Genomic DNA, 10,402 nt, shown 5'->3' with positions numbered 1-10,402 from the left:
CTGCCATTAACCATTTGGGCTAACTAGAGCGACATAAAGCGCGAGATAAATAGCTGTCTCGCGTTTAATAACGCTATCGCGTAAGTCGCGCCGTATCATAGTAATCCTACAGGTTGTTTCTATTCACTCAAAAATTGCTAATGGCCTTCACCTCTGTATATCATAAATTATATATATGAAATTGATTCTACTAATATTTAATAATAATACTGATTAACTGAAATAGTTGAATTCGAAATTTGTACATTCTGTGAATTACATAACAATAACCACATTCAAGAGGCTTGTCTTAGGAATTTGAATATTTACTAATGTTTCTTAAATATTAACCATTTCATATTTGTGAGGAACAAACAGATAACATAATAGATTAGATATTAACGTAACTAACTTTTTCGTACTCTTGAATAAGCTACAGGATGTTATTCAGATAATTTACAGTGTTTTATAGCGATGTTATAATTATATAATGATATATAAAGTGTATATAAAACTATATACATAATAGAACACATATATTGTCGTACAACTTAATTTCATGTAAAATTAACATCCTTTCCAAATTGATGTCACTGATCCAAGTTTGTAAAAAAAAAGTGTTTTGAATTTTCAAAAGTTGTGGAACATTTGAAATTGTTCGCAACTTTTATTTACAGTTTAATCGTAAGCATAATTATGTAAAACTAAAATCAATTTATGAACATGTTCTCAAAATACACACATCAAAAGTGTCTAGGGATCAAGTGAATATTTTTGAAATAAAAATTATTTAAGCAATATTTACCAAATCCAGTCTTCCAGGACGACTTCTTACTTTAATGCTTAGGTTTTATTTAACCGCTTACCCCTATATTTAATTAAAATAAACTAAAATTGATGTTTTTGCAAATTGTGGGAAAAAACTCAACGGCGTCAATTAAATGACAAAAAAATGGCGAAAATGATGATTTTGCTCATTTTTATTGTAAAGATAAGAAAATTAATAATCCTATTTCCACCATTAACACGAATCACACAATTACAGCGATTTGGCATGCTTAAGATGAGTTCATCAAAATCACTTTGAGGAATGGCCGCCCATGTGTTTTGTAACAAGTCAAAATATTGTTGTAGAGTATGTACGGTATGCATACTCGGCACAGCTCTTCTTTGAAACATATCCCATGCGTGCTCAATTGGATTGAGGTCTGGCGATTGAGCAGGCCACGGCAGAACGTTAATACGAGCTTCGGCAAGAATGCGTGTTACGACTCTAGCCGTGTGTGGACGTGCGTTGTCATGCATTAGTTGAAATGAATCACCCAACTGGCCTCGCAAAGGGATGATAACATCTGAAACAATCCTCTCTGCGTAAACTTGAGCATTGAGGTTACCCCTGATCCAAATGAGATCGGTTCTTCCGCCGATCCAAATACCGGCCCATATCATTATTGTTCCCCCACCATATGGATGAACTTCCTGACAATACCTCAAACGTTCATGACGTCCAGATGTTCTCCAAACTCGAGTACGTCTTGTATCCGGTCTCATACCGAAGCGGGATTCATCCGAAAAGCACACATAGCGCCAGTCTTCTTCCTCCCAGTTTCTGTGTTCGCGAGCCCATCGTAAACGGGTCCTGCGATTGCAGGGTGCAATAGGTGGAACTCTGAGCGGCCTTCGGGATCGCAGACCCACTTCACGTAAACGATTTCGGATTGTTTGATCGCTTATTAGCAAGCCTGAGGAGCTGTGGAGCCTCGTAACCAACATCATGGCGGTCATGGTACGATTCCGTCGAGCAGTATTGTGGATATACCGGTCCTGTCTGCGAGTCGTGATGCGAGATCGTCCTCCATGTCGCTCGGCCACGCTGCCCGTCATGCGATAGCGCGTCCAGAGGCGACTTATGACGCTCTGTGTAGTGTTAAGAGTGAAAGCCACAGCACGTTGCCTGGAACCAGTTTCCAACATTCCGACGGCTCGCATCATCACTTCTCGGGTTAAATGATGTCGTCTCTCCATAATAATCTAAATTGTTTCGGTTCCGATGCAGATATTGTAATGATTTTGTCAAAACGCTATAATTCATTTTTATACAAAACCACATTGACAATCAATTTTCTTCTTATTATCGAATTTTAAACAATATTCCTTATTTAAATGTTAAAACTCACTAAAAAGTATCAATAGCGATACAAAAAAGTTAATATAATTGCAGCAATACTCTTAAACGTACTTGATCCCTAGACACTTTTGATGTGTGTAGTATGTACAATTTTTATTATTTATACAATTTTTATTAATGTTTGTCAGTTGATCTCTAGGTGCTAAAATATAAGTCTAAATACGCGTTTTTCAAATGTATACTAGATGGCTGGGAATCACCATGAGGTGAGCTTAAATAGCTCTGGCACTTTTCAAGTGAACATTGATGTGAATGGTAATTTTTGACATTAAATGTCGATATTATAAAGGCACTCGGCTTGTTTTATACTCTTGCTGCGAAAAGGCAAAAAAACCCTGACAATGATGCCAAAAGTCAAAACTAGTGCTACGGGTTTCAAAGTAACTTGTCAGCCAGAAAGTAACTTGAAAACAAGACTGAAATATCAAAACATTTCTGAAACCTGGGTAAACTTCACTGGGTTAGAAATTCTAACTCCACAATGAGTTTCGAAAATTGTAGACGTTATGGTGAAATGTCAATTTCAGACTGACTTTCAAGTTCATTGACTTACAAATAAATGGACGACGGGTCTAATACAAAAACCACGAAAAAAATGTCCCAAGTCAACCTATTCGAAATTTAAATTGTTATGTCATCGCAGTATCGCGCTGTCCGTAGAACAAATGAAGACTAAAGCGGAGTGTCGCGCTCTGTATACGATTTTAGCGCCTTACAAGTGCGGACACTTTTTAGCGCGGACCCGACGTCCATATAATTGTAAGTCAATGTTCAAGTTAGATGATTACTTTAGGTGGCTGGTTGACATATGTATACTCGAAAATAGGTTTAGCTTTTTTTTAATTTTGAAGATTTAAAGACTATAATATTAATAAGTACTATAACGCTACGCTTTTAATGATAAGCACAAACGTTTTGAAAAAATATTTGTATTTATCACCAGCTCTACACATGAGCAGCTTTGTTTTACCAATTTACAATAAATGAGATATTACATTTAATTGTAGCTTTTATTCACTGTTAGTAGTACCGCGCCTATTAGTAATGTTTTAATTCGTTATGTAGGATTATTTTTAAATGACCTAAATGTTTTTCTTCCTATGACTGAAACATACAACTTTTTAGTTTAGTTTATAAAATTCGGAATTTGGTTTTAAAAAGATTCGGGTAAATTTAAAAAACCCTGTATACGAGAAACCCTGATGAGATATGCATATACAAATAATACTTTTTGGTTTAAATTAAGTAACTATATACTGAATACAACTTAGGGTTGGCTTCCATTTGTTACCATGCATTCGCAGCACTTGTACCGCGCCATATGTCATGGTGCTAGTCATCACCTGCGCCGTATCACCGTACGTTTGAGCACATCTACGTTACGGCTCGATCACAGTATTAGTAAACAAACAGTATGGCTACTCTCTACCTACTTTTTACTGCGTACGCATGTATCCTTTATAAATCCATAGCTGTGTTATATTAATAATACAAAGAAGAAATGCTATGCAACAATATTGTCTAAAAGATACTCCATAGTACAAATATTTTAACCCCAATAGGAAGATGGCAGTTGGATAGGAAACGGCCTTCGCAGGTTCGGTCATTTAAAAACAATGTGAAGAAGACCTATCTGGGTCGACCCACTGGACGAAGACCAGTTGGCCGCCCCGTTGCATCGCATTGTTGGGGAGTCCTGTGTAGTCAACACAGGAACGAAAAAGTGCTTCAAAATTTTACCAATGCCTCTACCCATGGATTTTAACAGTGACGGTTGTTGTTAGTGGCCCTATTAAATACAATTTTGTACTGCAAATTCTGTGGAACTCAGTACAATATGCCAAACAAGGTTTCGGTCACAAAAAAAAATTACATTTTGTATAAAAAATGTCCGCTGCCTATTAACTGTCACTGTAACCTTATTGTATGTATATGTATGAAACACACATTTAACTCAAACACGTACTGACCAGTGGAGTGCAACCCTTAGGGTGCTTACCCACGGCCCGTAATATCAAACGCGCCGATTTGTACGGATGAGCTCGCGAAGTGGACGAGTCCGGGCGGCCTCGGCCCGACGCGCGTGGTGGTGCGTATTCAAGTATATCGAGAGCTAGGCCGAACGCGCTCTCGCACCGCGCTTTTTAAGTTACCGACCAGTGGCGGATTCGTACAGGCTGGCGCGCTTGGGTGGCCCTCTTTCCGCGACGCGTTTGCGCGAAACTCGCGCCGTCCAATCGGGCCACAGGCCGTGGGAAGCCGCCTTTAGTGTGCTCAAGCAAAAATATAATGAGGTAAAATGGAACAATGGGAAATTCAATATAATTGTGATGTTAAGGGGAAGGAAACTGAACTCGTTACTAATATAAGTTGGTAAAGTATTCATTTTTCCTTCTCGTTTAATCAGTACATAAACACAATATCCTGAGTAATGGAAAAATATAAGAAACTTGTAAATGTTAATAATGAGATGGAACTCGGAGACTTCGGAAGTGTTGAATCGGATAATGAACAACAAACAGAATCAGTAATTACTGAACAACCTACAACACAAGTGCCAATCAGTCAACACCCAGGTACTTCAACTGTACATTACGCAAGTAGACAAATATATTTATTTTATTTAATATTCAATATTTATTCATTTATTTCAGTAATTTCTTTGCCGCCGGGTTTGGAGTACCTAACAATGGTGGACCAGTTTCTAATAAATCAAAAAGTAGAAATGTTGGAAGTGCTCACTGGATTCGAAACAAACAATAAGTACAAAGTGTTGAACAGTAGAGGGCAAAAAGTTTACTTTGCGTGGGAGGAGAACAATTGGTGTAACAGAAACTTTTGTGGACCTGCACGCTCTTTCAATATGAAGATTTTAGATAATTATGGACGTGAGGTATTTCTATACCTAGTTTGAATTTCTTACAAATCACTGCAATAGTTTAATTAGGAATTTAGCAATGTTAGGTGTAAAGACAATTACAATAAAAATTGGCATACGTAGTTGCGGAGTAAATTAGAGCATATTAGACGCAAGAAGAGCTAAACGAAATAAGAACTTATATTATAAAATACCTTGGTTTTCCAAATATATTTTTATATATATATGTGAAAAGATATTTGGAAAACTAATACATAAATAAAAAAATATAAAATACATAAAGATATTGTAATATACGTTGTGAGTACCTACTAAGTAACTTTATATATAATTAACACTGCTTAAAATGACAAGTACTCGTGAGTCCTGCTTATTGCTTTCTATTTCAGGTGATTCACCTAAGTCGTCCATTCGCATGTGGCGGTTGTTGTTTCCCTTGCTGTCTACAGAGTATGGAGGTGACAGCACCCCCTGGTACCTTGATAGGCACCATTAAACAGGAATGGTCCTTCTGCAAGCCACTGTACACGATTAGGAACGTATACGACGAACCGATCTTGAGAATTAAAGGGCCTATATGCAAGTCAATTATTTGTGGCGATGTAGAATTTCATGTGGGTATCTTTTAGCGTTTAGGGAGTCAACACGCTTATCGATGCGGGATTGGCATTCTTGTCGTATTAAGCCGATTCGCCATCGACGCGGCCTTTCAGTCATCGACATCGACGCGGCTTTTCAGTCATCGACTCGCCCGTTTGGACATAAACGCGGCCGTTCGATCGTCGACGCAGACGCTCGGGCATCGGCGCACAGTGGGCCCAAATTGATAATTCTTGGACATAGGAATAACTTGTGGAGTGTCGAGCTAATTTTTTTTTAATATGATAGATAATAACAGTAAATTAAGTAGAAACTAGTACATTGTGTTAAAAAATAAATAACAAATCTAAAATTTTGACACCTTTTTACTCGTAAAGCCACAAGTACCTGCAGATGGATTTTTTTTCTGATAGAGAATGATTGTATCTATACTGTAAATAAACCACACACATTACATTTTCTTACATTAAGAGGTAAAAAATAAAATTTTTATAATATTTCTCCATACAAAAAAAATAATTATTTCTTAACTTTTCAAGAAATTATACAAGAATAAAAGTTGTTAGAAATGTTATTATCTATCACAAAAAAATTAGCTCGGTACTCCACAAGTTATTCCTATGTCCAAGAATTGTCAATTTGGGCCCACTGGTCCACGCGATTCAGATATCATCTTGAATCTAGACGTATCAAATGTGGCATTCACGCCTTCAGAGTCCTTCGGCTGGTGACGCTGCTGGTCAGCGGCTGCATACGGATGCAATCGGAAATTGGCAGGAAGCAAATTTGTTCATGAAAATAAAGTTTGACCGGCTTAATATGATTCTGTGTCGATAAGTGTGATGACACCCTAACGACACCCGTAATAAATAGCAGTAACCTATTGGGAATCAGACGTTACGTGTAATGTACTATATGATTATAATTAAAAGTACGTAGGCACTACGTGCGCTGCAACACGAGGTGGGGGAAGTTTCCGAATACAAATTCCATTTCTGGCTAAGTTGTTCATTGTCTGGAATAAGGCTACACGTGATTTGTAAAAGTTACTAATTTCTCAGCAATCTTTTCAGATATACAGAGACCGTGACATCTTAATCGGGAAAATATCAAGGCAATGGTCAGGTTTAACGCGTGAAATCTTTACGGATGCAAATTATTTTGGAATAAGTTTCCTTGTGGACTTGGATGAGAGGATGAAAGCAGTTTTACTTGGAGCTTTATTTCTGATTGTAAGTACCGTACAGAGTATGTATAATAGGTTGTATTTTATTAGGATAGCTGTTTAATTCACCATAGTTTCCGATTGACCGCGTATTTAATATAGACATGGTTATACATACAACCTACCAGGACTATAATAATATAATGGGGTAATTTTTAATTTTAGTACTATACTATACAAGGATAAAATATATATTATTATTATTTATAATATCAACAACGACGAACAAGTCGTGCGCTGATGGTAAGCTGTGTAGCCTGTCCATAACAGTTACAGTGCCACTCAGAGTTTTAAATCGTAAAGATCTGAGAGGCACCACCACTGCCCCTGTCACCCAGAGACATATAAGTTTACAAGTCCCATGTGCCTGTAATTTCATCAGCACCCTTACCATTCAAAACAGCAGAAACAGGTAAAGTGGCAGTACTTCCCTGGACGAACTCTTTCTCAAAGAGCTCTTCTGCTACTAAACCACGTATACTACAAAATTATTGTGAATATCAAAAATTTGAGGTAAGTCATATTAAATCAGAAGTATAAAAAATAAATGCAAAGCTATTTAAACAACACTAGGGATGTTCAATTAAAATTAATTTACATCTATGAAAATTGGTAAAAACAGTTAACTGTCGTTGAAAAGATACAAATCGAAGGTTTTTCAATTGTGTAGGTACTTTAGTAATTGTTATTTTATATATACATTGTATAGATTGCATTCCTTTAAATTTATTTTCGAAATTAAGTAACGTCTTAGCACTGACATTTAAATTTGAAATATTAAAGTACAGACTCGGCTTCTTTACGAAGCTATTATGTTATTGTGTAACTATATAATAAACACCTGAACAAGACTAATAACTTTGCCAATAATGTAATAGCTACCATCTTTTGACCTTGTCGAATATTATTACAATCGCATCGCGAGTTTATTTAAGCCGGGTTTTCACTCCCTATCACGCATTAACTGCATGCAGTCGAAACCGACTGGAAGCAGTTAATGCGTGAAGTCGTTATCAACTTCGTGCAGTCAATTAATTCCTGAAGTCGTTGTCAACTTCTCGGCTACATGGAGTTGATTACGATTTCACGCATTTAACTGCAAATATGCAGTCAATCTGTTAGCAGTGTAACTGGGTGCTTTGAATAATTTTATGCGTGAAGTGGAAGATAAAAACACGTTTAAAACCTCATATTGTCACGTCCATTCCACTTTTTTTTAGTTGGCGCCAAACGGGATAACCCTGAGCGGTAACAAACGAAAGCGCGCTAACGTATCTAAATACTAGTCCGATGCAAAACGCAGGGCGGGGGTGGGGACCGTTGGAAAGGACGCTTGTACGTTTAAACTTACTACGAATAAATACAGATCTAGAAAGTGTCTTGCTCCTTGCTCCCAATACGCCGTTGCAGTAGGCTGTTGCGATGCAATCAAAATTAATTCTCTCCATAAAATGCCTAAGTCCCTATTTCCTAACTTCTGTTATTCAGTACCTTAATACACATATTACCATTCTTTTTCAGGATTTTATGTACTTTGAGAAAGCTGGATGATTAAAATTACGAAGCTACACACACACAATGACTGTATACTAAATGAAAATAAACGATAGGCATTTATCTACCTGCTCTTTTTATTTTTCGCACAGACTAGGTACAAGTAGAGTACCTACACCGGAGTACAAACTTTTATAAGAAAGAATAGTTATTTGCTAGGCAAGACTGCAAAGTTGTTATTTGACGCGAGTCCGATTGAAATGAATGATTGATTGTTCTAAAATATTGCCCTCGTAACGATAAAAGGCACAACTATGCGTACTTTATACAGTAGTTGTGCCTTTTTTCGTTCTGAAGGCAGAATAGAATCCTGAGCGTACCGAGGGTTTCGAGACACGAGACGCTAAACAACTTTGCTGTCGAGCGAAACACACAACTTTTCGCCTCACTATATCAAGGAAAATGAACGACAAATAGCGTAGTTGAACGTGTTATTATGTTTTTTTTGTCATCGAAAGAACAATCCATCGTCAAGTTCGAATTTCCAAAACCTTTTCCACGCTTTTGCGCGCAGATTTCTTATGAGAAAGAAAGCCTTTCCAAGTTAGTGAGGTGAAAAAAATGTTTCAAGCATATCACATAAATAGGATTTATTTTCCTCAGACAAGACCCTCCAATATAAAATTAAAGTTATAAAGATTCACAAGAGTTTTTTAGGCTTGTTAAATGCGCACTTTTGGGTACAAACGGACACATCAGCTTGGTGCATAGACAGATCAGCAAAACTGTCTTCCTGATGATGTTTCAGGGGTTTTTTAAGAGACCCTTCTCTATGATCATGTTTGATCACTGTAGCTCTTGGGATGGAAGAAACCAGTTGCTTTGCCCATTGATTTTGCGGTAATTTGCCTTCATCAGGAATGTCAATCTGAAAATACAGGTTTTCTAATTCATAAAGAATGTTACAAATGAAAAACTTAGCTCTACAAAAAACTCAGGATTGATTGTCTGCGTGTGTGTCCATGGCACCCGCGATTAGAGGTGGGCGTTTAAACGAAAAGCACTTCAAGTTTGCTTTTTAAAATAAGCACGCTTTTCAATTTAACTTTTAAATTTCAACGTGCTCATGTTTCAAGTCCCGCCATCTATGTTTCCTAAACAAGTTAATTCATCAATGTAAATAATAATTTTGTAAACAAAAATAAAACTCGTGTTTTACAAATAAACTTACTTTTCTTAAAAACTTTGGTGGTCTGCTCTTGCTTTTTGCTAACAACACAACATTGCAAGCTTTTTTAACATAAAAAATCTATGCATTTAAACGTTTTTCTAAACGATTTTGTAAACTTCAAACTAAATGAGTTCAGAAAAGCGCATTTTAATGTTTAAAAAAATAAGCAGTTTCTCCCATTTATACCCGCAATACATGGTTTCCCTAGTGCGGGGCTATATGCTACGAGTGTGTGCGTTATTATTATTATGATTATTTACTTATGAAACAAAAAGAAATTGGACAGAACCAAGTCAACGCTTATACTTACTAGAATTAGTAATTAATATTTACACAAAGTATATTTCTGAGAAAATAGTGTATATTGATAACCTATGTATAGGTACATACCATTTTAGTCTCCTTTGCAGCTTTATATGCAAATGATGGTAGTTTAACGTTCTCTTTATTATTAGCTTTCAAAACACTTTTAATAGGTTTGGGAATAGATGAAGTTGCAACCAGTGGTTTCTTAGGCCTGACATCTTTCACAAGAGGAACAACTGGGCATTTGTTTATATATGTCGCAACTGGACTAACAACATGTTGAAATGATCTTTTTGTAGAAGGTGTCTGAAATTTCTTTTGGGATACAGGAATTCCTGGTGTTTTAAATAAGGAAACATGATTTTTTTCATGTGAAGGTGTGTAATAAATTTCGGACGTAGTCTTTTGTTTAGTTGGGGTAAGAAAATCGGTCTTGGCAGCATTTGCTTCAGGTGCTAATAAATTTGTAGCATCAGATCGTTTATATGGACTTTCATTGTT

The 10,402-nt window shown here is 36.6% G+C and overlaps 2 protein-coding genes across 2 annotated transcripts; one reads left to right on the top strand and one right to left on the bottom strand.

The window, feature by feature from the left end:
• The first annotated feature begins 3,902 nt into the window (after positions 1 to 3,902).
• LOC113229338 (phospholipid scramblase 2-like) lies at positions 3,903 to 8,549 on the top strand. Its single transcript, XM_026462893.1, has 5 exons — positions 3,903 to 4,743; positions 4,822 to 5,060; positions 5,435 to 5,659; positions 6,719 to 6,877; positions 8,392 to 8,549. The coding sequence occupies exons 1-5, from the start codon at positions 4,599 to 4,601 to the stop codon at positions 8,419 to 8,421; spliced, it is 798 nt and encodes a 265-aa protein (XP_026318678.1). The 5' UTR covers positions 3,903 to 4,598; the 3' UTR covers positions 8,422 to 8,549.
• A 199-nt stretch (positions 8,550 to 8,748) lies between these two features.
• On the bottom strand, positions 8,749 to 10,399 carry LOC113229339 (the record flags this gene model as incomplete). The annotated part of the gene is made up of 2 exons (XM_026462894.1): positions 8,749 to 9,292; positions 9,986 to 10,399. Coding segments are annotated over 2 exons (642 nt in total), but the record flags the coding sequence as incomplete, so codon positions are not given.
• Between the last annotated feature and the right edge of the window lie 3 nt (positions 10,400 to 10,402).

The sequence above is a fragment of the Hyposmocoma kahamanoa genome, unplaced genomic scaffold (assembly GCF_003589595.1).
Source record: "Hyposmocoma kahamanoa isolate Upper Pololo Valley unplaced genomic scaffold, ASM358959v1 332, whole genome shotgun sequence".
NCBI lineage: Eukaryota > Metazoa > Arthropoda > Insecta > Lepidoptera > Cosmopterigidae > Hyposmocoma > Hyposmocoma kahamanoa.
This window is presented reverse-complemented; position numbering and strand designations above follow the sequence as displayed.